The sequence below is a fragment of the Ciona robusta genome, chromosome 2, assembly GCF_009617815.1.
Source record: "Ciona robusta chromosome 2, ASM961781v2".
In the NCBI taxonomy this organism is placed as follows: domain Eukaryota; kingdom Metazoa; phylum Chordata; class Ascidiacea; order Phlebobranchia; family Cionidae; genus Ciona; species Ciona robusta.
This window is the reverse complement of record NC_143236.1, coordinates 1,620,298-1,645,951: the sequence shown is the minus strand read 5'-3', so window position 1 is coordinate 1,645,951 and position 25,654 is coordinate 1,620,298. Positions and strand designations below refer to the sequence as shown.

General features: G+C 35.9%; 6 protein-coding genes across 12 annotated transcripts; 4 read left to right on the top strand and 2 right to left on the bottom strand.

Moving 5' to 3' along the window:
- Positions 1 to 2: 2 nt before the first annotated feature.
- LOC149739648 (uncharacterized) lies at positions 3 to 17,376 on the bottom strand. Of its 2 annotated transcripts, XM_089872271.1 has the most exons (19): positions 17,216 to 17,376; positions 16,840 to 17,051; positions 16,423 to 16,497; positions 16,146 to 16,334; positions 15,730 to 15,807; positions 15,242 to 15,341; positions 11,118 to 11,183; positions 10,902 to 11,053; positions 10,587 to 10,774; positions 10,420 to 10,527; positions 2,769 to 2,839; positions 2,268 to 2,404; positions 2,087 to 2,205; positions 1,411 to 1,599; positions 1,209 to 1,358; positions 1,027 to 1,137; positions 885 to 933; positions 483 to 659; positions 3 to 352 (listed from the first exon to the last, which is right to left on the bottom strand). In XM_089872271.1, exons 1-19 carry the CDS (start codon positions 17,259 to 17,261, stop codon positions 230 to 232), a joined length of 2,340 nt encoding a protein of 779 aa, XP_089728397.1. In that variant the 5' UTR covers positions 17,262 to 17,376; the 3' UTR covers positions 3 to 229. The 2 variants fall into 2 exon arrangements, with proteins under 2 accessions (XP_089728397.1, XP_089728398.1); XM_089872272.1 differs by lacking the exon at positions 1,027 to 1,137.
- LOC149739651 (uncharacterized) lies at positions 2,849 to 7,008 on the top strand. Of its 3 annotated transcripts, none has more exons than XM_089872285.1 (9): positions 2,849 to 2,995; positions 4,039 to 4,283; positions 4,413 to 4,510; positions 4,776 to 4,918; positions 4,972 to 5,171; positions 5,367 to 5,527; positions 5,587 to 5,691; positions 5,948 to 6,112; positions 6,374 to 7,008. In XM_089872285.1, the coding sequence occupies exons 1-9, from the start codon at positions 2,982 to 2,984 to the stop codon at positions 6,728 to 6,730; spliced, it is 1,488 nt and encodes a 495-aa protein (XP_089728411.1). In that variant the 5' UTR covers positions 2,849 to 2,981; the 3' UTR covers positions 6,731 to 7,008. The 3 variants fall into 3 exon arrangements, with proteins under 3 accessions (XP_089728411.1, XP_089728412.1, XP_089728410.1); XM_089872286.1 differs by lacking the exon at positions 2,849 to 2,995 and adding an exon at positions 3,316 to 3,474; XM_089872284.1 differs by lacking the exon at positions 2,849 to 2,995 and adding an exon at positions 3,529 to 3,971.
- Positions 7,672 to 10,818, top strand: LOC149739650 (uncharacterized). Its single transcript, XM_089872314.1, has 9 exons — positions 7,672 to 8,147; positions 8,297 to 8,498; positions 8,617 to 8,746; positions 8,802 to 8,921; positions 9,255 to 9,428; positions 9,578 to 9,713; positions 9,796 to 9,940; positions 10,005 to 10,147; positions 10,275 to 10,818. Exons 1-9 carry the CDS (start codon positions 7,921 to 7,923, stop codon positions 10,357 to 10,359), a joined length of 1,362 nt encoding a protein of 453 aa, XP_089728440.1. The 5' UTR covers positions 7,672 to 7,920; the 3' UTR covers positions 10,360 to 10,818.
- Positions 12,256 to 15,219, bottom strand: LOC149739649 (zinc finger MYM-type protein 1-like). Of its 3 annotated transcripts, XM_089872276.1 has the most exons (3): positions 12,679 to 15,219; positions 12,520 to 12,605; positions 12,280 to 12,416 (listed from the first exon to the last, which is right to left on the bottom strand). In XM_089872276.1, the coding sequence occupies exons 1-2, from the start codon at positions 14,434 to 14,436 to the stop codon at positions 12,531 to 12,533; spliced, it is 1,833 nt and encodes a 610-aa protein (XP_089728402.1). In that variant the 5' UTR covers positions 14,437 to 15,219; the 3' UTR covers positions 12,280 to 12,416; positions 12,520 to 12,530. The 3 variants fall into 3 exon arrangements, with proteins under 3 accessions (XP_089728400.1, XP_089728402.1, XP_089728401.1); XM_089872274.1 differs by having other exon boundaries at positions 12,256 to 12,416; positions 12,520 to 15,219; XM_089872275.1 differs by having other exon boundaries at positions 12,386 to 12,605; positions 12,679 to 15,218.
- Positions 17,377 to 17,918: 542 nt separating the features above from the next.
- Positions 17,919 to 20,552, top strand: LOC149739647 (ceramide synthase 1-like). The gene is made up of 7 exons (XM_089872300.1): positions 17,919 to 18,242; positions 18,348 to 18,504; positions 18,729 to 18,906; positions 19,052 to 19,213; positions 19,502 to 19,652; positions 19,730 to 19,842; positions 20,206 to 20,552. Exons 1-7 carry the CDS (start codon positions 18,000 to 18,002, stop codon positions 20,231 to 20,233), a joined length of 1,032 nt encoding a protein of 343 aa, XP_089728426.1. The 5' UTR covers positions 17,919 to 17,999; the 3' UTR covers positions 20,234 to 20,552.
- Positions 20,553 to 20,575: 23 nt separating this feature from the next.
- On the top strand, positions 20,576 to 25,649 carry LOC149739646 (DNA polymerase eta-like). 2 transcript variants are annotated; one of them, XM_089872268.1, is made up of 17 exons: positions 20,576 to 20,806; positions 21,153 to 21,287; positions 21,942 to 22,070; positions 22,286 to 22,353; positions 22,461 to 22,627; positions 22,694 to 22,797; positions 22,867 to 22,986; positions 23,078 to 23,267; positions 23,331 to 23,491; positions 23,806 to 23,870; positions 23,930 to 24,010; positions 24,069 to 24,332; positions 24,387 to 24,472; positions 24,532 to 24,606; positions 24,661 to 24,853; positions 25,065 to 25,275; positions 25,405 to 25,649. In XM_089872268.1, the coding sequence occupies exons 1-17, from the start codon at positions 20,646 to 20,648 to the stop codon at positions 25,550 to 25,552; spliced, it is 2,358 nt and encodes a 785-aa protein (XP_089728394.1). In that variant the 5' UTR covers positions 20,576 to 20,645; the 3' UTR covers positions 25,553 to 25,649. The 2 variants fall into 2 exon arrangements, with proteins under 2 accessions (XP_089728394.1, XP_089728396.1); XM_089872270.1 differs by lacking the exon at positions 23,930 to 24,010.
- Positions 25,650 to 25,654: the final 5 nt, after the last annotated feature.

The window sequence follows — 25,654 nt, the reverse complement described above, 5'->3', positions numbered from 1 at the left end:
TGTTAATTTAAAGTAAATTTATTTGAGTGTCGTCTTGCAAGCATCGGTTAATAATACAAATGATTTGTAACAGCAAAACGAATAAAATCAGCAAAAAAATTGCTCGTATCGGCAATAACAAACATACTGAGCCAGCATGAAAACGACAACGCAAAATACTATTGCAGACGCTCTGCGATATCCAAGTAAAAAATAAAATCGATAAATTACTTTAAATCAAAAAGGCCTTTTAGTTGGGGTTGGCGTTCTCTTTATGATGTTGAAATGCAGTAGCAGGGTCGAACACAGGTTTACGGGATTTTACGACTTGCTTCGTCAGCAGTGAGACTTGGTTTCGCAATTTTGTGTTTTCCTAAACGGAAAAACATTACGTCTTATTCTTTAGTTTTGAACTCAACTATTCGATATTTGTTAGTACAAACAATAATTAAAGAAATATCTATAAAGAAAACAAATTATCAGAACTGCAACTGCCATCACACCTGTTTCAATGCAACACTTTCTTCTTTAATTTTCACGATATGTTTAATTTTCTGCCGTTGGTTCTGATGGCCAAGTAACTCTGCATACTTTAGTCCAAGTCTGGTAGTTTCAGCTTGAGCAGCAGATGTTTCGGACAAAAGCATCGCTTTCTCTGCTGAGTAAGCGTCAAGCTGACCCTGAGTATAAATACAAAGTAACATTGGTATCCCTAAAGCCTGTTTTTCCTCCTTTAACATTTAGTTTATTTTCACCCGAGTCTAATCGTCAATACCTATAGGCTATTGGGGTTAGGTTTGTTAGAAACACATACGTTACAATGGCCGTTGTACACTTTTACAAACTATTTTTTTTCTGTAACAAAGCCAAAAAAGATGAGTAAACCGCAAACTTCTACAACTTACCTGGAAAGGCTTCACTTTCTCCAATAACTCCTCATACAATGTCTTCCATCTGCAAAATATACAACAAATAGTTGGCGTTTTGTGGAAACAAAAAGTTCGTCTTAAAATTCATAGAACTTAAACACTAAGAATAACTACAAACTTTTCTGTTTCGACCGCATTTCCCTTGCTCTCTACCGCCACCTTCAGCTCGTTAATTCCTTCGGTCAGCTTTGTGACGTCACACTCAAGCTGCTCGTTTTTAGCTTTTAAACTACACCAAATCAAAATTAATAAAATTGTAATTTTTTCATTTCTGTTTTCAAAAAAAGAGAGTGAATTTACCTTGATATTTCAACTTCCGAGTTTCGACATTGTTCATTAGATTTATCATTCAAATCATCCATAGCTCTCTTAATGCTCACTAATTCTTCTGTTAAAGTTTTCACTTCATTTTCACGCTGGTTCAGTTTTTTCTGTGTGTCCAAAATCCTCCTGCGGAAGGGATACGGGTGAATTTAAACTCGACTCACAAGCAAACACCCACCTTGTAAACTCCTTGAGTTTCTCATGATGCCCTTCCTCTTCCTGCTTCCATGTCATCCTTGCATCCTCCACCTCCAATCTCAACTTCTCCTCCCGCATTTTTATCGCCATAGCATTCTGATTAGCTGATGCAAACTGCTTTTCCAAATCGAGATATTTCGCCTCAGACGTCATTGACGCTTCCTTGTGTCTATTATTACGTCACAACGGAGGATTACTAATGACGTAATATTCTTATTATTACGCCATAACGGAGAACTACTAATGACGTAATATTCCTATTATTACGTCACAACGAAGAACTACTAATGACGTAATATTCCTATTATTACGTCAAAACGGAGAACTACTAATGACGTAATGTTCTTATTCTTACGTCACAACGGAGGATTACTAATGAAGTAATATTCCTATTATTACGTCATAACGGAGAACTACTACTCACGTAATATTCCTATTATTACGTCACAACGGAGAACTACTAACGACGTAATATTTCTATTATTACGTCACAACGGAGAACTACTAATGACGTAATATTCCTATTATTACGTCACAACGGAGAACTACTAATGACGTAATATTTCTATTATTACGTCACAACGGAGAACTACAAATAACGTAATATTCCTATTATTACGTCACAACGGAGAACTACTAATGACGCAACCTTCTACCTTTCAAGTTGATGTTTATTATCATCCAACTGTTCCATCAACGTTTTCTTCTCTGTTTCCACTTCGTTCAGCTTTTTTGATTTTTCCATGTGGTCCGCACGCAGCAAGCCAAGCTCTTTCTACAAAAAATACTTTAAAACCTGCAATTTCAGTTTAAAACTTCTCCCCTGACGCCACATACTTTTATAGTTTCCACCTCTTGGGCTAAATCGTTCTTAGATGACGTCACCGACTCAAGCTGCCCACGAAGTTGTTCGGTTTCGGAAGTTTTGTTGGAAACTTCTTGCGACAATTCGGCTTCACATTTCGCCAGTGCATCTGTAAAGCATCACCTTAGCGTGCACAGTTTATTATTATAATAGAGTAGGGTAGAATGGGACATGTTTTTATTCTGTATTCTTGTCGCATTACCAAACAATATTTAAAGAATTATCTGACCGTTGCCCAGCGACTCTAGAATGACCCTGTTAATCGGATACAACACGATCAGGGAATATGGGATTTAGATGCTAACGGAGTCCCATATTACCCCACAGTAATATATAATAATACGCGTCATAGGCTCATAAGACGTTTGTTGGTGACTAAAATAACTTAACGGTGGGAAATGGAAGTATTGCTTTAGCAACATTTTATATAGGTTTATATTCATAATAAATCGTCATATGACGTAATTTCAAACCTAGCTTCTTATTCAGAGCCCTTGATTCTTCAAGTGCTTCGGCGCGTCTTTCGTCAGTCTCCTTCAAAACGCTGCAAGCAAAACATTCAATAAAAACAAAACAAACGGAGCTGAATCTCGCCGAAAAAAAGGGAAAAATAGCAGACGGTCCGAATTCTTGGCACTCCGTAAGTATCCTGTTTATTTTAACTTGCCACAACTAAAGCAAGTACCATGGATCGAAATAGGTAAGTCTCAATGTTTACCATTATGTTTTTAGTTGTAAAGTGATAAATAGTGGCCACTAGCGACCATGTAAACTGTCTGTGGTTTGATTATGGCGATGCCATGTGTCAGGTGTACCAACATAAGTTGTAACTTGTAAGGAATGTACATCAACATTCCAACAAGTTTCGCGAAAATCTGATTCGCTTTCGTGTTATTATTCCTACAGCGGGACGCCTATGACGTCATCGACAAATATTAACCACATAGTGCCAACATAAAACAGTTCCCTGGTGGGTTTCATATGAATTTAAGTATTAAGCGGTCGAGTGGAGAGAAACCGGTCTGTTGTGTAGTGTGCGGAATTTTGCGGCTTCGATCGAAATGTTTTTATTTAAAAGATGCAACAGACAATGAGCTACCGCACTTGAAGCGGCGATCGTCAGGGATCACTGTTGGTGGGACGAAGGTTGCTATGTTTGTTCGCATGATAAGAGCGCTGGTAAAAGTTGTGGCGGTTCGTGTTGTGGTGATAGCGATGTCTGATAGGTTGAGATTACATAACATGAGCGTGTAGTAATAGTTGTTAATATTTTATAAGTAACGAAAGGCATAAGACGTCGTGTGATTTTAATTATAGTACAGGCATAGCGCCGATATTGGTTTAGCTTGGGGTATATACGTGACATGAGGTTGTTTGCCTGAAATTTTAGGTTTGAACCGACGGTTTGCGAGTTGGACGTCACAAACGGTTATTGTGAATGCCGACGCGAAATGCGGTCAACAAACAATCGGTTCTCGCGATGCCTTTTGTGCGTGGACCGTGGAATATAACTAGGTTATGCTTTTGTGAATGGATCGTGGCTGTAAAAGAGACAGCACGACAAGACACGCCGGGTTAGAAATAGTTGGCGAACGCGTTGGTGCGCGCGGCGATTCAAAAGCGAGGCGAGAAACGTGAATGGGATTGTCGTTGTTCAATATGAATAAGAACACAAGGTTCAGACAAGACAAAAGGTGTAATGATTAACTGGTAAACTTCTGACGTGTTTGGTTTGTTTGACAGAGACGGAAAACATCATAAAGCAAAGCAAGCTAAGGCGATGACAGCAAGCTTAACTCTTGAGGAATATCTCAACTACTTCCTCTGTCCTGGTGAGAAACAACAGAATGAAAAAGCAAAAGGTTGCCTTCTCGTGGCAACTGTTTACCAATCGGAGAAAAGCGGATCCGAAAACATGATCTATGCAAGGAAGATAATTGGTGGGAAAAGTTTGGACCCGTTCAACTGCTTCACCAAAGATATGACAGGTAATTTGGGGTAAAATTAATAAAACATATGCTTGATTGAAGGAAGAGATAATAAAACATTAGGCATAGGTTAAATTTGATAATCTTGCATGAATGATCTTGAGTTTGACCAACAAGTTATTGGTACAGGAGGCCACAGGGAAGGTGGGTTGGTGGATCATTCATCAGTTACAGTTGAACTGATGTCAAGCAGAAGTCCAAGCAATGCAGGAGCTGAACAACTTCAAGTGGGTTGAGTTAAACAATATATAGTGGTGTGGGGGAAGATGGGGCACCTTTAGCACATAATATTAAAGTATCCTGATGGCGTTTTAAACAATTAACAACGGTATATGGAAGTTATGAGAATATAGTTTTATAATTCTTTGAATGGTCTTTGTTTACTACCAAATGGGACGGGAAAATAAAATGAAAAGATGCCCATCTTCCCCCAATTCACTATCTAACATATGTTGATACAGCAGCAATGAGACAGCAATTGTTTTGTTTCAGGGGTTTCTTGAATACTGTAAGAAGCATTCAATTAAAGTGAATATCAATTTCTCATTCGTGCAACCATTTTCATGGGACAACAAGTTTAACAGAGAAGGTTTGCATAATCTTTATGAAAAAGGAGTCAAACTGAAAATTCTGAGGTTTGGAAATTTTTCAAATTTTTCAAAGAAATTTTTAACACTGATTCATTCAGTTTTCAACAAGTAATCAACTGCATGATGCGTGACCTCAGTGACAGTCTGGAGTCCCTAGATCAACTTGAAACTTGTCGGGGAACACTGACCCTTGATGCGCAAACACTTAGGCGAGCAATTTCAAACTTTCAAGATGTGTTAGTTGTAGATAACGATGGTTATTACAATGAACACAACAGAAGACTGCAGGAAATATTAGGTGAATATGAAATATTTTCCAACTCTAAACATAAATAAACCTTATCAATTAGGAATTAAATGCAGAACCAATTAAATACCGTAGCATGCCAAAGCAGAAATAAATATTTTGTTTATTACAATCCTGTAAAACAAGGCAACTGAATGCTTAATTACTAATCTATGAACATCCTGACTAGGCTATTTTCGTTTTTAGGTTATCAGAATGGAGTAGCAATCCAGAAAGCAAGTCAACAAGAAGAAATGACCGGCTTTTCTCTCAACACTTACAGGGATTATTTTCTTTTACAAAATTCTGACGAAATTTGGGCCAAATTTAAAGTCAACTTAAGGAAACAAGGAGAAGGAATTACACAGGTAACCCATAGATGGTTTGCATCAATTTCAACAGACACATTTTTAATGTTCTTTTTCAGGAAGAATCTTTATTTGAGAAGGTTTACTCCATGGAAGGTAGTGAGAATAATGGCAAATCTAATCAAAACAAAGTTCATCTTATGGCAAATCACTTGTGGAAATTGGTGAGCATTATTTTACTTCTGATACATGGTCAAAATAAACCATGAAACACACAATACCTTATATTTCCATACCCTGTTTTAACAGTTCTCAACATCAGTGGCTTTAACATTCAAATTTTTAGTTTTTAGAGGGGGGAATGTAAAGTAATTTATTTTACCCGGGCACAAATTTACCCATTGGTTGTAATATTGATATAGAACAAAATGTGCATATACAACTTTAATTGTCCTGTATTACATAATTTATTTTTCAAAGGTTGGGGATAACGTGACTCTTCATGAATTAGCGAATCACAGAGAGATCGTGATACAGATTATGGTCGTCATTAGTGAGTACCCGGATCGCATGGGATTCTGTGCATCTCTGCGAAGATTACAACATGATCTGATGGAGAGAATACAGGATGCAGGATTGCAAAGAGTAAGTAGATAATACAAGGAAGGTTGGCTTAACATGTGTCATGTTTGGCTGCAAGACCATTTTGTTGCCGTTTTACAAAAATCCTGTTTTACATATTGTTGACACCCGTGTTGTTGCCGTTTACAAATTTTAAGGTGGTGCAAGAGAGGTTGGCTTATCAGGTGTCTTGCTAAACTTAATAATCTTTATAATAGACAAAGACACAATTTAAGAAGGTTGGCATACAGGTATGAAAGTTAAAAAAATGTTTCATATTTTCAGGTTCGAGTTGAATCTTCTATTAGATATGCAATGGATGAGTCAGCAACTGTTTCTCCAAATTCATCCATAGCTTCCCCGTCATCATTACATGAAGAGGATGGAACACACACCACTGCCGAGTGCATGCATCTTCAAGATATCCTCCTTGACATGCTAGAGGATGTGGAGGACAACTTCAAGCTGCTTGGGAGGTTGGAGTACGATGGGAGAGCAGTAGTAAGGTTGGATAAATCGGCCCTTTCTTCTGCCCTTGGATTGGTGAACAAAGCAATCAGAATACACATTGATGGCACAGAGCATTCAATGAATGGGAACTTTGACGACAGATATGCAGAAGCTGCAAACTTAGCTTTATAATAGAAGTTGTTTTAGAATTTTACCAAATAGGGCCTGTTTTATTATTTTTTAAACCTATACAGACAACCAAAGTTTTGCGTAAAAACGGGAATTTGTAAAATGATGCATTTGTAACTGCGCCGTGTTTATTCTTTTACAATGTTTATTTCAGCGTGTTTAGAACTGTTGTGTCACTTTATACTTCCACTTTTGTAATATTTGTAAGAATTTCTTCCTTTACCAACACACATTATCCATTATCATTTTTAAATACGCACTTAATAAAATTCACCAACACATTGTCCTGTGATCAGTACCATGAAATTTTCATGTCATAAATAGGCTAATTTAACACAACATAAATTGATGTCGCAAATTTGTTCTATGAATTATGCAACAGACATATAATGTAATGCTGTAAATGAAATTATCAATGAAATTATCATTTACAGCCAGGAAACTGATGTAGTAGGCTTTACAATCAGGAGAGGGCTATTTTAAACAGAGGGACACAATAAATATGATATGACTATTTAGGGTTAGGGCTGTGGCAAGAGTTTTGAGGCACGGAATACAAGGTATTGGTTTAAGATAAAAACTCTATAAAGAAAGTCACAGGTGTATTTGTACATTTGAAAGAATGTACAATTAAAACGTACCAAATACGTTAAAGGAAACATTAAAATATTAAGCTTGTCCATAGTAATATGTGGAAATCAGTGCAGCCAGCTACAATATCTTTACGTGAGTATAAAGAATATTTTGTGGAGACAAAGAACCAAGCAGATGTTACACGGGTGGTCGTAAAGTGCGATTTAAAACAAGATAGAATTCTAAGGTGTGTTGATACTTTTTGATCATAATAAAACCTACATGTGTTTCATGGCGGACCAATGAAACAATTTTTCCAGTGAACTTAAATGGCATAATGCATTTATTTACTCAACAACCTGGCCTTATGTCAGGTACAGCAAGGTCCATCGTGGGGGAGAAAATAAAGGAGAAAATGCAGAGCTTCAACTTGCAAAAGAATTAAAAGCTTTGCTGTCAGATGATAAGTTATTGTGGAAAGGAGAGTTTGCATTAAAGGTAGGAAATTGATATTTTACATAATCACCACAAATATAAGTGTGGAAACCAAATTGTTAGTTTTTCTTGTAACAGCCAAGTGATGAGAATTCATTTAAAAAAGTTGAATTGTTTGATAGATAATGGTGAACAAGAGTCCAAGCATCATCAGTGCGGAGCATTTCACACAAGTATATCGACAGTTGCGTGGAAAAGTGGGAAGTCACTGTAGAGGAATGGCAATCTCATTCGCACATCCCTGTCACTATGCCAACCAGCGTGCACTTACCAACCTTCATAGAGCAGGAATTAAATTACAAGTTTTGAATTTGGAAGAAATATTGTTGGAAGCATTGAAAGACTGCTTCAGGTACTCTGTAGTGAAGGACTTTTGTTCAATATACTTTTTGCACCAGTATTTGTATAAAATGAACCACTTTAATGAATAATACACTCCTCAATTAAAACCGAATATGAAAGTTCTGGAAACTACTTTAACGTCTGTTCTAAACTTTACAGCAACATTAAAGGTCTGGAGAGATGTAACATTGAGAAGCTAAGAGGGTTAACTGTTATGTTAGACCACACCATGCTCAGGACGGCACATTATATGTTGCTCAATGCATTTCAAATAAATATGACGACTTTGGGGGAATATTATAACGGTGCAACTCTGGCAAAAGATGAATATGTGATAAAGCTTGAACAAGATATGAAACGGGTAATGCAAGCTCACAAGTTTAACTATGGAACAAAATTGTCTTATCAGTGCATATATGACTTATGCATACACTACTGATGAACTGCATTTAAACGGATTTTTTTGATACATTTCACAGTTAATGAGAAGCAACAGCAAAAACAGGAAACCTAAAGAGGTCAAGTCAGGCCACCCATGCAATACAGAAATAAAGGAGGATAAACAAAATGAAAAAGTTGTTCAATTCAATACAAGAAACAAGATGTCAGGTATGAGAATGTTGTAAGTTTGTATGTGAAAAATTATGTTGCGATATCACAACAGATTTACTTGGAGGAGAAGTCGCAAATCAGAGTAATAAAGGATCTATGTTGGTGGAAGTCATGAATGCTGGTGTTGGATTAGATTTTGATTGTTATAAAGAATTTCTCTTGATTGGATGTGGTAAGTGAAGATGTAGTGTTGGAGTAAGCAGTAAACTGATGTAACCATCACTACGAGTGAATTCTTGCTGTTGGTGTTTAGATTTATACATGCATACAAGAATAAAATGTAATGCTCTCACTATTCCAATTGCCAACTTCAGGTGTTTTTGAACTCTTTAAGGATGGATAAAGTTCATTTTTTAACAGGAGTTCAAAAAATTGTTTAGCTTTATGTTAAATGGTAGAAACTTAGAAGCAGTTTTTTTTTGTTAAGATTTCAGCAAAAACAAATAAGATTATTTTTAAGATCTTAAGTATGTAGTGATAGAATATTAACAAAGTTAAATGCTAGGTGTAAACAAAGTACCAAGAAATAAACCAATTGAAGGACGTTGGTTGGTGGAATGTTATGATGACCACACATCTGTGTATCAAGATTCGGGACTTATTTATAAAACCACAGCGGGTGATGGTTTGGAGGTTCAAATGACCGAAATATTTGAGAAGATAAAAGATAAAATGCTAGGTGGGTGTGTGGTGTATAACTTATGAAGTTCACTTTTAGTTCAATACTGTCATCCATGCCATATGGCTTTATACATACAAAATGTTTTAATGAAACTTAACAAAGTAACCTGCTTGACTAGTATCAAAAAATAAATAAACTTCACACAGACCCTGAAGGTATTAGGGTGAAGAATGAGATTGTTTTAGCAAGTTTTCCTGATAAAACGAACAGCACACAGCTGATGGTGGCACTTGCAGAAAAACTTAAAAAAGAATTAAAACTCCCAGTTGATGTGCAAGTAAGGTGAGCATCTGTGATATGTTGTTATATAGACCTGGTGTTACAGCAGACATGACAATTGAATTTGGACTCTTTGTGTAAGTAGGTGCTCCACTGTGGAGAGCATGAATGTACCTTGTAAAGAGACAATGAGGCGATTGTTCCTCAACAATGAAGATTCAAACTTAACAAAGAGTGTGAGAGTGTTGCATGTACACGATGTGTTCAACTTCTTGTTTCAAGATTTAAAGGTTAGTGTGCTACAATGTAACACGATAATATAACTCAAGGTAATTTGATTCAATTCTGAAAAAGAAATTCTTGATCAACTTTCACATGGTGGTGCCAGAGAGAGGTATTCGTGTAACAGTACAAGAGAACGAATTGAATTCAGCAATGAATCTACTACTAAATGCAGTACAAGTATGCGATAACACACAGCCCTATAACAAATGCAGGTATAACTCTAAAAGTCATTTAATATAAGTGTTAAACTAGCATGCCTACACTAACACCTACCACCTACTCACTGTACTAATATAAATTTGTTTGTGTTAAAGTACAATCTAAAACTTTTCTTAACAGGTTAACCGATACAAGAAATCCTGATAAACTAATAGATTTGCATCATAAAACCAAGTCAACTCTTCTACAAGCCATCATAGGCTAACTTAACTTTACCAGTGCACATTTTTACTATACAGTAATATAATTCAAAAACAGAACATACCTTTCATGCTTCTCCTTGTTTTCTTTCAATTCCTTTTGAAGATTTTCAATTTCCACTTGAGCGGTTTCCACTTCCATGATTCTCTTCTTTAATTCATTTTTTCGCTCACTAGGGGAAAACATACAATTTATATAGAAGTTCATAATGTTTAAAAACGCTCAATTAACCTTTCCTCTGCAGCAAATGTTTCACATCGTTGTTCAGTTTCAGATATCTGTTGTTGCAACTTTACATTCACTGCATGCATGTCAGACTTTTCACACTGCAATAAGTTCACTGTTTCTGACAATTCCTCAAGCTTTGCATCTGCATCTTGTATGTTGGTTTGCAATTCTGCAACTTGCTTATTCGCAGCCTATGGTTAAAAAAAATAAATTAATAAAAACCAGATGCAACCAATCAATGTTTTCCCAACAAAAATCAAACTTATGTGGTTTAGATTTAAAACCTCACACATTCAAAGCCATTTCAACTCTAACAACCTGTGTCTTATTTTCACATTCCTTCATACGTTCTTGGAGCACACACTGTAGTTTTTCATTAAACTCTTCTTGAATCTCTGTGAGCTTTAATTTAGTATCTTCTCCTTCATCCTGAAGACAAGCATTTTCTTCTCTGAGTTTATCCACCAATCCTGAGGAAGATTCACAAAGTTAAAGATCAATTTAAAACCATCAACATCACTTCAAAGTTTAAACCTTGTAATCTTTCCACCTGCACGGATACATCACTTCCATGCTTTTCAATTTCAAGGTTTAGTTGCTCTGAAATAAAACGAAATTCAAATTTAGCGTGCATACTACAGAATTTATTTAAGTGCAAACAGCAGACTTTTTTGAGTGCAAACTATAGAATTTATAGTATATAGCCATAGCGCACGCGTACTCATATTCAACACTTAAGCTGGTACTTGATCTTATTCCAATCAATAAAGCAGAGAGTATTACATTGCGATCACTTGCATACAAATCACTCATTGTAAGCGTGACAATTATTTGCATGTGAATAACAATTACTACTAGTATTGCAGGGGTAAAATAAAAGCATTGTCACATTTTGTTGTGCAGTGATATTTCTAGACATCATCATCATTTTTATTGGTTTTACATTTTACATATATACATTATATAGTGTGTAGAGTGTGGGTTGCCTCTGTTTGTTATCGGGCTGTCTTATTAAACTGACATCTGGTAACCTATGCGCAGAAGTTTGGTCGTGCTTGGTAAACGATAATATAAACATCTGATATCTGCCATAGCGGAATTTGAATTTGCACTGTGACAAGTCCTTATTACAATCGTGCTTTGATTGAAGTAGGCTGTTAGTGTACAGTAATTCTCAGCCATAACCACACAGGAAATAACTAGTTGAAAGTCAAAAACGCTGTTCTTTGGAACAGAGAAGAAAGGATTGTTTTTACTCCAGTATCATAGGCGCCGAGTTCAAAAAAATCGTCGAGGTGCGGATCGAAAACTATGACGTCACGGCCCGTTTACGTCATTCGAATAGTAAATTTTATGCGCAGTAAAACGCGTTATTTTTATTCTTCACCAATTGATTCTTACATAAGTTTCGCGGGAGGAATATTATTTCGTAATTCTATGCAGTTTATACGCAATCAAAGACGCTTTCTCTTCCGTTTAATTTACTGTCCAACAAAAGAACTTTTTAGTGCGTACTCATGTCTGGCTTCTTGTTTATACATTTATTTAACTTCTACACAACGGTGCAAACAAAAAGATAAAAGAAAATAACAGGAACTAATATAAAAAGCAAGAACAACAGTTTATAACGTAGCTAAATTCGGTTTTAAAACGAGAAAGTATTTTTTCGAACTAAATTTTTGGCAACGAACTTTTCAATAATTTCCGTCTTGTTGAGCTTTTGAATAATATCAGCGTGTACGTTTAACATACACACATGATTCAAACGTTGTTGTGTCATCGTTGATCGAAGGTAAGTCTTTATTCTTCTTAGACAACTAAAAGATCGCTCAGCTTCGCAAGTCGTGCAAGGGAGAGTGAGATACAAGCGAATTAGAAGTGCGATATTAGGCAGCATCATTTCCAGAGTCTTGTCATTTTCAAACATCTTGCTTACTTCATGCAATGTTAAATTTTTATCCAGTTTGTGGTGAATCTTGTACAAATTAAATTGCTCTTTTTCTGCTGTAAACCGTTTCGAATCTAAATCGGGAAAATTGTCAGATATAAATGTTTCTGGAATAGGGTCGTTGTTTATCATGTTTTCTATATTTACCAGGTGTTCTAATCCTTCCTTATCGTAACGTTCCAGAATAGAATTTGTGACATGTTCAACAAGACTGGTGTGTATACTGCAAAAAAATTCTATCGAAGAGAAATTGACATTTCCCCGTGGAGTCGTCGGTTCGTTTAGTCCAAGTTCCTTTGCAGATTGTACAACCGAGTCAGTGAAGTGTTTAGCGTTACATGTGTTAGCGGTGGCTGCGGAAAAAGTGCAGATCAGGTTGTTTAAAAGTAGCTTAAACCTTCCCATGGTCATTTGACGTCCTTGCATCGCGGTATGAACCGGATGCACCCAAGCCAAAATTTTTTGGAACAATCGAAGCATGAAGTATGAGGAAAATTTTTCGATGGAACCAAGGTGAGCCCGAGCTGTACTTCGGGTTAGTCTGTCGAGTTCTGTATCGTTACAGACTTTTTCGAGCCAGTTAAGAATATTTTTGTAGTTTGCGAGAAAGGCATCAAGAGCTGGAAGATGCATCACCCACCGTGTTGGACAAAGGGGACGAAGACTAGACTTTAGATTTGATTCATTATTAACTTCTAGAAATTCTTTATAATTTGCCAGGCGTTTAGGGGAAACTTGAATGAAATTTACAATGGCGGATAGAAGTTTAAGGGCATTTATTCCTTCATGGTGCAACATGAATGCTTCCTGAACAACTAAATTCAACTTGTGGCCGGAGCAGTACACATACGGTGCGAGTGGGTTAACTTGACGAAATCTGGCCTGGACACCACTTATGTTTCCTCGCATATTTGCTGCTCCGTCATAAGACTGCCCTCTACAATTGGCAATATCTAAACCAAAATCATTTAACGCATTACAGATGGTAGTAAACAGCGTCAATGCATCAGTTTTCCCCACATTGAACAAACCAATAAGACTCTCGTGAACAATAAACTCCCTATCTACGTGCCGAATGCACAGAGAAAGTTGCTCCGTGTGTGAAATGTCTGATGTTTCGTCTGCGATTATTGCAAAATATTTCGACTCTCGAATACGTCCTAGAAGTAATTTAGTTATTGCATCGCTGCACATTCGGAGCATTTCATTTTGTATATCGTGACTCATCCATTTGTATTTGTCGGGTCTGTTTAGCCAACGATGAACATGGGACGAGTGAACCGAAAGCAAACGAACGGTCTGTACAAAATTTGAACTATACTCGTCATGACCACGAAAAGCTATCCCCTGACCCGCCAAGAAGAGCACGGAATCGAATATAGCCACGAGTGCCTCATAGTTTAACTTCCTCTGTGCAAGTGCAGCGGTGTTTATTTTTGTAATCGTATCTTGTTGCTGTGTCGTACCAGGTGATGTGGAATTTCTTGCCAAATAGGCTGCTGCGCACTCAAGGTGGTATGGACGGTTTTCATGTAATTTACATTCTGACTTCATTTTGTGCCATTCATTAAATCCATCCACCCACCGTTTCGATTTATTTGTTAGTTTTTCACGTGTTTTGGGCATTGCTTTACCGGAATCTACAGACCATTTGCAGTAGGTGCAAGAAAGTACGTCTACTATTTCGTCGTAATGTATCCATGGAAATTGCTCTTTCCAAGAAGGCTGATAGTACCGGCCACGATTTCCAGAGGAATAATTACTTGGTTCTGTTGTTAACAAAACACCATCCGGCGCATTCGTTCTTTCAGGCTCAAATGTTTCTGCTCTGCCTGCTGCCTTTACTGGCGCAAAAAAATTGGATATCGATTGCGATTGCAGCTTACGTTGCTTTGCAGCAGACATTCTACTTTTACTTTTAAAAACTTTGTAAACGTATTTTTGCCACGTATACTACTTTTTTACCAATGCAGAAAATGTTTTAATTTGAATTCCGTAACAATGAGAAGCATTGTTAGTCTTAGTGTTATCACAATTCACATGTATGTTTTAATACTACTTGTTTTATTTGATATTTATGTCGTATTGCAGTAACTAACTACTTATTTTATATTATATTTATGCCGTACTGCATGATGATTTACCCGAACAAAAATCGCATAACCATAGTTTAATAATACGGCTTTTATTAGAACTATACTGGGCGCTTTTAACGCGCGATTAAAGTATGTAATATCGTTAGTTGCCTAAATCAACAATGTTTATACAAAACGTAAGTTTTAAAGAATTATCTCGTTTTTTTAGACGTTCATTTATTTTATACTCGAAAATTCACGAGGTGCGCCGCACCTTCGCACCTCTGGGAGTCGGCGCCAGTGTCCAGTATACAAGAGTTATTTACTAAGTAAGTGGCAATGTAGCTTGTATAATATTATTATTATTAATATTAACCACTATAATTTACATTTTCTCAAAAGTGATGCCCTCCCTTTATTAATTCCTGGATATAGGCCTGCCTTCTTAACTCAATGTGATTGAATATGAATACATTTAATGTTTGTTAAGAAAGCATCGGTAGAAAAGGTTGTGAAACTAAAATTGTAACTTATTTGGGCAACCTTTTTGTTTTTAAAAAAATTAAGCCAATGCCTAAAAAGCTTAATAAAATGTTAGCTGCATGTCTGTTTAACAGTTATAATACTGCACTGACCTAACACTTTGTTTGCATCTCGCAAAGCCATAATCCTTGACCTAGCAGCATCCAGGTCCGCCTCCAAGTTGGCAATTTTCATTTTGTCTCTATCACTTTGCTGGCAAGTAAAACAAAACTTTAGCAATATAGAAATTAAGAAATATATATATGTACAATTTTGTTGCACACCTTAGGCGCCATGGCAGTGGGTAAAACAGCAGCCTCTAGCCCAAAGGATATGGAATCGAGAATCAACAGCTATCTTAATGGGTGTATGTTAAGGACAGGACAACTAACAACAAGAGTCCCAACCCAGTGGTCTCTTACAGGTTGTCAAAATTTTCACTCAAACATAAAAAAAATCAAAAACTAATCACCAAACTTTAATAGTTACACATATATGGTAACCCATAAGCAGGCGTGAGGTGTAAAACCATAGAATATTGCTGCCAGTCCTGCCACAATGCAGGCCTAAATAAATAAAACCCTATTATTTATTCATTCACCTGCTTCATTGACAAAATTTGAGTTTTTAGTTTTTTAAGGTCCAACTCACTGTTTTCCTTTTTCTTCTCTTTTTCACACTGAAATTAAAAATAGTTAAACAGATTCTCCCGGAATATATGTAAGAAACACCAAAGTTATATAATTTCCTAAACAATTGTATACAAAAAGCTGCATTTTAGTTATCTGTCATTGTCATAATATTATTCACTTAATTTACTCAGCTCTGGAAAACAGCACAAGGTTGCCAATGGAAACGTTTGTGACTTTTGCCTCAAAGCTTTTGTAAACAATAAAACAGCAGCATCTGCGACTTTTAGGAGCATGTGTTGTAAATGAAAGATGAGGTAAATTTCAAGTATATACAAAATAGTTGAATAATAAACATACTACCTAAGTTCACATTCTCATATATTACCTGAGCCATGAAAAACTCATTTTTCTTAGTCAGTGCTGCTATACTTTTCTCCATAAGGCTTGTATTGCTTTCAAGTGAAATTTTATCCTTGGTCAGAATGCTAACTTTTCCTTCAAACCGCTGGATTTCAAGTTTATGACGTTTGATGTCGGCTTCCCTGTCACTACACTGCTGTAACAGCTGACGAATCTACAGAGAAAAAGAGTTTAATTAAACACTGAAGTCTAATTAGGGAAATTTGGAGTTGGATTTTTAATTGTTTAGTTATTTCACGGACCTCCCTTTCATAGGCTTGCTTTTCTTTTGAAACAACATTAGGTGAACTTTTCACTGGTGTTCTTCTTTTTTCTGGCTGTCAAGTTAATAATATACTTTCAAACAAAAAATATGCAAATATTAAACAAGTTAATAATATACATTTAAACCAGTCTGCAGAGTATGGCATGTGCACAAGCGATTTTGTTTACAAAACTGTTGGTGGTGAGAATTTGTCTTGCGCACGCCAATCAATTGAACAAAGAAAAAATTTTGTAATAAATTGAATGACATTTCTTAACGTGGCTGAAAAATGTACATGCTTTGCACACTCTTGCAAACGCGAGATCTCGTCAGGAACTGCCATACTCTGCAGATTGACATTCAAACAAAAAAAATAAAGGCAAATATTAAAAATGACCCATAAAGTATAAGACACCTTTTTATTTTCTGAGCCAGAAAAGTTTAACTTTTTCTTGCTGTTAGTTATTGGGGGAACAGGAGCTGTGAAAGTATTATTATCAGCTTGTACACTTTCATCTGGAATTGACTCCATTGATTTAAATCTTTCACCAGCATGCTCAAATTTAAATGTTCCAAGGTTCTTTTCTGGCTGTTTTACTGTGTAGTGGCCAGGAGGAGGGCCAGAATCTATGTAAAATGATTTGTTTAAAAATATATTGCTGCAATTGTGTGTAGAACATAGAGCCAAATAAAAATAACTTTACTGCCTTGTTACTTCGGTAGTTCACTTATTAAAAATCCAATCCTAGATGTATGATATTGCCTTTATAATACTTTAAACATAACGTTACCTTTCGCTTCATTAAATCTTTTTAATGCCGCTCTAGGAAAAGACATTTTATTGGAGAAACAACGCCAACTAAACGTTGATAATTCCTAAATCTTTAACGTTAAATTTAACCTAAAACTTAAAACATTAAAACACGTATTTTTAAAACGAGAAACTTTTCAACATAAAATACAAAATTGCGATTCCAGTAAAAATTTAAACTGTTTGGTTATTTAAATTAGGGTTTTTCCCGCACTATGTAACTTAATAGAAATCTAGTAAAACTAATTCGTCCCCTAATGAAAAAGTAAACAGACGTTTTAATAGATTCAAAAAAGCTTTGAGAAAAACCTTTAAAACACATTTTAACAAAATTAATATAAAAATTAACCAACCTGTAAAAGATTCGCCTATAGTTTACAGGTACATTACAGGTACACATTGATTCGCCTATAGTTTACAGGTACACATGAATATATTCATACGTTGTGCAAAGAGAATAAAACCAATTTAATATTGTTGGTTAAGCATTTATTTAAATTGTTCTTTTATTAAAAAGTTCGTCATGATTATATAAAGGCAGCATAATACATGTACAAAATATTCCCTATTTGATTTAAAAGTTGCTCAATTGGTATATATAGGCTATACGGAAATATAGCTTGCTTTTATATGCTTGGTTGCGTTCATGGGGTACCGAGTGAGACAGGTAGAATAGCACCCGGGCAAAGAAGGTGTGCCGAATAGCCGACTCGTTCTATTGTTGCGGGATTGACGTCAGTTTATGTGAACCATTCGATCAAAGCATGGCTGCCTCGAGCAACCACTACAGATTCGCGCAACCGACTTACTGCCAGTTTGTGACTGATGTTAGTTCAGAACTTATCAAAGCTTGGAACAATCTTGAGACGACAGATTTATATCCTACCAGCTGGTTAAAAACCTTGCAACGTGAAGGTTCGTGTACAGTACAAGATATCGTTTTGTTAGTAGTATTGTCAGTCGCGTGGACAGTAGTAAGAAGCGTAACTACCAAGTTTTTGTTTGTGGTAAGTACAGTTGTGTCGTGGTTTATCAAGCAAACGTCGCGGTTTTAGCGAAAACATAACATTCACTTTAAAATAAGCCTATACTAACATCTTTAAACTTTACAGCCTATCGCGAAAAATTCTGGCCTGAGAAAGAAAGAAGAATTGAAGGTTCCAGAGTCATTATGGAAATTCAGTTTCTCAACGGTGGCGTGGCTTATCTCATCTTATCTGGTGTTGGTGCAATACAATTTGTTTCACGACCCTGTTAACGCAACTACAAGTAAGAAGAACGATGCAAAAAACAGATTTGCTTTTTAGCTTTAGTCCATTAAAGATTAAAAAACTAACAGTATCAATGGATTTGAAAGCAGAAGTTTAAAACATGAACTTTAGTTTCGAAACTGCTGTAGCAATCATGCAGTTATTATTTGTGCCCTGAGCGTCAAACCGACCTTTGGCACTGCAATTATCGCTATTAATTAATTACAACAATGCAATGTTTAGATTGGGTGCTTCATTCGGTTGAGTCAGACATTTATTTCGTGTACATGTTTCAAATGACCTTCTACATTCATTCGGTTCACGCGACACTTGTTCTGGACGAATGGCGCAAAGATTCCGTCGTTTTAATACTGCATCATGTCGTGACAATGATGTTAATCTCGGCTTCATATTTGTTCAGGTACGAAACGTTAAGTACCATAGACGTTAGTATGTTTTAAGAAGTAGTTCCCATTTTTAATCTGCTTGCGCGTGTTCGGACAGACTCCATATTCCTGCAGTATATACGTTTCAGTGGCATTGAGCTGACTTACATTTTGCTTCAGATATACTTACCTTGGGATTCTGGTGTTGTTTCTCCATGACTTTAGTGACATCTTCTTAGAAGTTACCAAGCTTGCCGTTTATTATAAAACGAAAGGCGGACGCTGGTCGAATATTTGTGGTGTTTTTTCTACTATTGGTTTCGTTATGTTTGCGATTTCGTGGTAAGTCGGAAACGCATAATATTGTAATATTGGGTAAGATGACACCTTTTTGTTCTATTACTTCCACCGGTTTAGTATTAAACAAACAACATTTAAAGAAATATAAGATCGTATCCTCACGACTACCGTATACCGTTGTTAATTGTTTAACACAGGGTAGGAATATTTGGATGTTAGGTGCTAAATGTGTCCCGTCTCACAACACCACTATATTAGTTATGTATAAACAGAAATATAAAAAAAATCTATTTAGACAAAATAAAAAATTACAAATGTTTTATTGATCAGGTTTGTGTTCCGATTATATTGGTATCCGCTGAAGGCAGTGTACGCGTGCGCTTACATCAGCAGGCAAGTCCAAACTGCATATCCACCATTCTACTTCTTTCTAAACGGACTTATGCTCACTCTACTCTTTCTGCATATGTATTGGTTTAAGGTAAGCTATACGTTATATTTTACTTGTGCGAACTTTAAATTCAGACGTCGTCATTAAATTGCGTTTGTTTAATAAAGTTTATCTTGGTGATGACGTTCAATATTTTGAGTGGGAAAAGTAAGAAAGTGGAAGACACAAGAGAGTACAAAGATTCGCCAACGCCCGATGATTCCTTCAATCATGTTTCTCGGTAAGAAGTATGGCTATACAAAAAAGTTCGTTCCTCGAATGTGTTGAATGAATGTAAAAAGTCTCACGTGGCCGGGCAGCTTTTATAGACGGACTTCGTAAGAACTTTCGGGTTATTAGAGATTTCATTTGTTTGTTTTTTAATGCACGGCTAATTATTTTGACAACTCATAAGAGACCAACACGTTGGAGCACTTGCCTTTAACTTTAAGGACACAAACGCCCATAATGGTAGCGGCTTCGAGCCTCGAATCCGTATGTATGATTCATATGTGTCATTCGGGCTAGAGGCGGGCGCGCCATATATAACCTTTAGTTCGCACCAAGGCGCCAAAGTATTTGCTTAAACATTTTCTTTTTGTAGAAATGGAGCAAATGTTAAATTGGACTGATGCCGTTATAAACTGGTTCTTCAGTCATGAAGTTGGAGGTTTCCAGAGCTTGATTTAGCTCTAACCTTGAAGCTAAACTGTACCTGTGTCCACCTCTGTCCGAATGAATTCATAAAACTCGATGAAACAATTCTGACAAAAAAAAATTTATGCAATTTTACAATTTTTTGGTGCTTTTTATTTTTGTAGTTGCCAGTTTTTCTTGATTTAACATCGACAGAAACATCGCCAACAACCTACTTGCAAGCATCTGCTTTAAATAATTGGGTAACTCCCAATCCAGTGAAACCTCAAATATAAAATTCCCCAATCAACAGTATCTGCACTGCCGCTTAGATTGATTGAGCTGTTATTAGTGTAAATAGTAACGCTGATTAGTGAAAGTTAGACTGAGCTAGTTAGTTGTGGTTGTATGTTTAAATCAAATTTGGCTATGAGTTCGTTTCCGTCAAACCGAGTCGTAGTCCTGGTTGACATGGATTGCTTCTACGTCCAAGTTGAACAACGTCGGGACTCGAATTTAAAAGGAAAACCGTGCGCCGTGGTGCAGTACAATCAGTGGAAAGGAGGAGGGTAATATTATAGCTTCTGTGTGCCGGTTTTTGGTGCTAATGAAGAATTATCCCATATACGTTAAACGTTGTCTCCTAATCTGCTAACCACTTACTTAAATATAGTAAAACCTATAACCACTAACTATCAGCCCCTAAATACCAACTTCAACACTTTCTATCAGCTTGAATTGTAACCTACAGAAGGATTCTTCCCGAGTGCCTACATTTTATAATGTGTTCAATGATTTTGCCCGGCAAAAATATTAAAAAAAAACTTCTTGCACATGTTATATTCTGTTAATATTACTGGTTAGAATAATTCCTAAATAAACATGTATGGTACAAAAGTAACAAATCATCTACAGGATTATTGCTGTCAGTTATGAAGCAAGAGATGAGGGTGTCACACGGAATATGAGAGGAGATGATGCTAAAGCCAAATGTCCTGAAATTATTCTGTGCAAAGTACCCATGGCAAATGGGAAAGCTGATTTAACAAGGTATGTTAAATGGGGGAAAGTTAGTAACCACTGAGTTGTACAAATTAATTACTATAAAACGACAAAATGTCTTGTCCATTATATATTTTGGTTTTATGTTGAAAATTAACTTTGAAAATGTGTGAAAATATCATTCGCTAAGATGTCAATGCAATTTGCCGAACTTACGTTTAGTTAAAGATTTTTCATGTCACAATAGCAATATGATACCTACGATATGGCACATTACACATTATGATCTTATTTTTTGCACTGTTTTGTGCTAACCCCGACAAATTGTAATCTGTAATGTAGAAAATAATCGTAGTAATACATATTCTATAAATAAGGTATTGATCCAATCCTTGTTTAATTGATGACCTATGTGACAAATTCTGTGACCGAGCACCATTTTCTGCATTTTCAATATTTTAAAAACAAAAGCACATTTTAATGGTCAATCGCTGGAGGCTAAAGGAGGTCTAAATACTGATTACTGCAAGTCTGCAACATACATTTTAAAAAAGTTTTCAATTTCTATTTATTTTTTTTATCAATACACCACACTTAAGTTTAAACTTCAAATATTTCATAGGTTAGCCAAGAACATTGTGTTTCAATTGTTTTATAGTTTCATTGTTTAATATACTTATAATTAGATATATATACATATAGGTACCGAGATGCTGGTGCTGAAGTGATTCAGGTTTTGCTTCAATTTGGCGGAGTGGTTGAGAGGGCAAGTGTTGATGAGGCTTACATTGATCTTACTTCTGTTGTGGATGCAAGTATGAAAGAGAAAAGGTGTAAGAACATTATCAAACTCATGTATTGAAATAGTGTCATTGGGAATAAACTAGAATATGTAAATTAGATTAGCTAAAAATAATTTTAAAGTTCGTTTAGTTGTAAAAAAAGTAAAAAAAGTTTTGTGCTGTGTTTTTTAGATTAAATGTAAGTATTGTATTTTGTAGTTGTTTGTACATAGTATAGTAAGTAAAGATTTGTTTTTATTTCAGAATACTACCTGATTTAGAACAGATGGAAAATACCTATGTGGTTGGATATCCGAAAGATTCTTGTGATGGTAGGATCATGTTTAAAAATTCTTACTACCATCTGTATTCAATTTTATTTAATGAAATGCGAAACCCATGTTCTATTGCATGCAAGGATAACCTGTGTATTATACAGATGCTACAAATGCAAGAGAATCAGGATTAACGGCGTATTGGGACAGCGCAAACTTAGACCCAGATGCAGCGAGATTGTTGGTTGCTGCAGCAATTGTGGAAAAGATGAGGTTGGCAATTTATCAGCAAACATCTTTTCGTTGCTCTGCTGGGATCTCTCATAATAAGGTGTTTTATAAACAACTATATCTGTTGACATATTTTTTAATATTGTTTATTTGTTTTTGTCATCAGATGCTTTCAAAGCTTTCATGTGGAATAAACAAACCCAACAAACAGACCGTTCTCCCTTTCAACATGGTGGCCGGTCTGTTTCAGACAATCAAGATTGGAAAAATGTGGGTTTCAGCCTTCAGGGTAACTCTATCTTTCTGTGATTATAGGTTTTTTAATGATGTTCAATGCAGAAGGAACTTGGGAGGAAAGTTGGGGAAAGAAATCATGTTCAGGTTTGGAGTGGAGAAGATAGGTCAACTTACCAATCAGACAAAGCAACATTTAGTTGATGGATTTGGAGAAAAAACAGGGTGGGTGGTGAATAAGTTTAATATGTGTGGTATAAATTCCAAAATGTAGTATTTTTTTGATGTAATTGTTTCAAAAAGTTGTTCACGTTAGGTTGTGGTTGTATGAAGTATGTCATGGGATTGATCATGAACCTGTGAAGGAACGACATGTTGCGCAATCTGTTGGATGCAGTAAAAATTTCACAGGCAATGATGCTCTTGGATCTCGTAATAAAGTAAAGCATTGGGTTCGATGCCTGACGACAGAACTTGTCGAGCGATTGAACAAAGACAAGCAAATGGTTTGTACTGTATGGGTCCATAATTCAACACATAGTGATATTCATTTTTTTGTTTATTTATAGAACAACAGAGTTTCTCATGCTCTAACAATTCATATTGGAATTAAAAAACCAATTTCAAGAACTTGCCCGATCAACCGTTATGATGTTGATGACATCACAATGAGGTGTTTAGCGACTTTGGAAACACTTAACATGAACCAGGACAAAGAGTCAGATACTTGGTAAATTCTAATATTGTTAAAAAAATGTGTCCTATTAAGTATTTATCCCTGCAGGGGCGGCAACAACATTATTTTAAAATTGGTTGTTCTGTTTGAAACCTCTTGTTTCTGCTTACGAGTTGCCATAAATTTAAATCTGTGGAAAATTTTGCATTTTTTGCAATGCATGGATGTCAGTTTAGTTCTCTCACAATTGTCGTTAAGTCTCTTGCCTAAGGAAACGCCCATAGTGGTAGCAGTACCGAGCATAGAACCCATAAACTTTCTGCTAAAGCCTTAGAGGTATAAGAGCTAATCACTTTTGCCACAAATAGGTCACCAAAAATCACAAACATTGGGATTTCAGCCAAAAATTTTCAATCCATTGGTAAATCATCAGGTTTGTAAATGTTGTTAATTATTACTGAGCTGTTAATGACAAGTTTGCTTTTACTGTAGAATCATCTTGTAATGTTGCAACAATGCTTGCATCTGCTAAAGCCATAAAACCAGCAAATAAGATACCTGAAAAAACGGGAGGTAATAAATATATATCTTTTTTCTATTGTTTGTATTTCCCCTCTCATTCATGTTACAGAAATTTCGACAAAGAAAAAAAGAAATTCTCTCGATACATTTCTTGTTTCTCCAAGCAAATCAGCAGTGCAACAACAAGATCCTATGTCTGAAGAAAATAATGTGGCCAAAAAGTTCATGTTCTCAACAAGTAGTGCCTCAAATTGTGGCAATCAGACCGAATCCGGTGTCAGTAAAAAAAAGTCATTTTTTGCACATTTGGAAAACAAATCAGGTGATGGGGCTTCATGTAAAATAGAAGCCGCTTATTTGGACAGCAAGCAAAGTAAGGGGTATGACATCTTGAATATTTCAAGTCGTGTAACTCTCTTTATTTCAGATAGAAGCACTGGTCAGTTAACGCTCCAAGAAGCTGTAAAGCAAAACAACAAATCTTCGCAACGAATCAATGGACTTCCTGCTTTGGTAAGATTGTTATGCCCATATTCCCAACAGTAAAACCATACTGTTCCTTATATCTACAGAGTCAACACACTTATGACATGGAGAAGGTTGATATGAATATTTTCAATTCATTACCACAGTTTTTACAAGAAGAGGTAATGTGCATATTGTTTTAACATTGATCATATTGATTTCCATTTTGTTGATAGATTCGTGCTGGAAGTAAACCTTCAACATCCGAGTCCCCTTCTAAAAAGATAAAACTTGCACAAAGTCAACCTACAAGTGGTCAGAAATCCATAACTGGATTTTTCGGTTCTGGGAAACCACAACTCAGCAGTGTTTTGGTTCAAAAATCTAAACCAAAAAGTGCTCAAAAGAATTTAGGCATCCAAACTAAAGGTAGAAATTTGGACACAGATAAATTGTAAATAAACTGAATAGTTATGAATGGAACTAACTTATTATGATGAAGCTTGTGAAATGGGCAATTGTGACAACATCACTAAATTGTGTTAGACTTAAACTTGGAATTCAGCATTATGACACATGCTGTGAAACTGATTGTCTGTGCGATTAAGTATTGTAACCAGCAGTTATTCATGCATTAAAGGTGCTGAAAATGTTCCTTTGGGGAATGCTACTTCTGTACCAATGGGATATTTCCGAGCACGTACACAAGCAGCAGCCGCAATACAAGATGCATTAAAGAAGCAAAGATTAAATACAAAGTTAAAACCAACTTCCACCCATGACCTTACTACTTCTACGAATAAAAAACAGAACCCAACCAACAGCCATAAGTTCTTTGAGCCACAAAAACGGTTTGTAATTTGCTTGTTGTGTTTATTCAAATAACTGTTTAGAGTGTCTTTGCTAGTTAAAGCAAAAAATAAGATAGAAGAATGTTTTTTTCACCTCTGTTTATCAGCCAATGCCTTCTCTTTGTTTAGTGCCACACCAAAAGCGAATGGAAGTTTATGGAGTTCATTTGTGCAAGAAGAAACTTACCACTGTGACCGCTGCAGCACTAATGTTGCATTAACAGAAATAGAAACTCATTCAAACTTTCATGCCCTTCAAGATTTGAATGCAAATTGAGACTCTTACTTTTGTTGCCTTTGTTTCTTTCAGAGTTTATTATATCTGTTGTACTTCCAAATTGCACGACATATTATTAAATGTTTTTTTCTACAAATGAAC

Coding starts and splice junctions, on each gene's coding strand:
- LOC149739651 (XM_089872284.1), top strand. CDS start 3,934: ATGGGATTGTCGTTGTTCAATATGAATAAGAACACAAG. Junction 5,172..5,366: donor AAGACTGCAGGAAATATTAG/GTGAATATGAAA, acceptor TTTCGTTTTTAG/GTTATCAGAATGGAGTAGCA. Junction 5,692..5,947: donor CAAATCACTTGTGGAAATTG/GTGAGCATTATT, acceptor TATTTTTCAAAG/GTTGGGGATAACGTGACTCT.
- LOC149739650 (XM_089872314.1), top strand. CDS start 7,921: ATGGTGAACAAGAGTCCAAGCATCATCAGTGCGGAGCATTTCACACAA. Junction 8,148..8,296: donor GCATTGAAAGACTGCTTCAG/GTACTCTGTAGT, acceptor TAAACTTTACAG/CAACATTAAAGGTCTGGAGA. Junction 8,499..8,616: donor TTGAACAAGATATGAAACGG/GTAATGCAAGCT, acceptor TACATTTCACAG/TTAATGAGAAGCAACAGCAA.
- LOC149739649 (XM_089872274.1), bottom strand. CDS start 14,436: ATGTCTGCTGCAAAGCAACGTAAGCTGCAATCGCAATCGATATCCAAT. Junction 12,417..12,519: donor AAAATTTAACATTGCATGAA/GTAAGCAAGATG, acceptor CGACTTGCGAAG/CTGAGCGATCTTTTAGTTGT.
- LOC149739648 (XM_089872271.1), bottom strand. CDS start 17,261: ATGTCTTTTCCTAGAGCGGCATTAAAAAGATTTAATGAAGCGAAAG. Junction 2,405..2,768: donor GGCTCTGAATAAGAAGCTAG/GTTTGAAATTAC, acceptor GATGCTTTACAG/ATGCACTGGCGAAATGTGAA. Junction 1,359..1,410: donor AAACTCAAGGAGTTTACAAG/GTGGGTGTTTGC, acceptor TCCCTTCCGCAG/GAGGATTTTGGACACACAGA.
- LOC149739647 (XM_089872300.1), top strand. CDS start 18,000: ATGGCTGCCTCGAGCAACCACTACAGATTCGCGCAACCGACTTACTGC. Junction 18,505..18,728: donor CCCTGTTAACGCAACTACAA/GTAAGAAGAACG, acceptor TGCAATGTTTAG/ATTGGGTGCTTCATTCGGTT. Junction 18,907..19,051: donor TCGGCTTCATATTTGTTCAG/GTACGAAACGTT, acceptor ATTTTGCTTCAG/ATATACTTACCTTGGGATTC.
- LOC149739646 (XM_089872268.1), top strand. CDS start 20,646: ATGTTTAAATCAAATTTGGCTATGAGTTCGTTTCCGTCAAACCGAGTC. Junction 20,807..21,152: donor AATCAGTGGAAAGGAGGAGG/GTAATATTATAG, acceptor AATCATCTACAG/GATTATTGCTGTCAGTTATG. Junction 24,473..24,531: donor TCAATGGACTTCCTGCTTTG/GTAAGATTGTTA, acceptor TTATATCTACAG/AGTCAACACACTTATGACAT.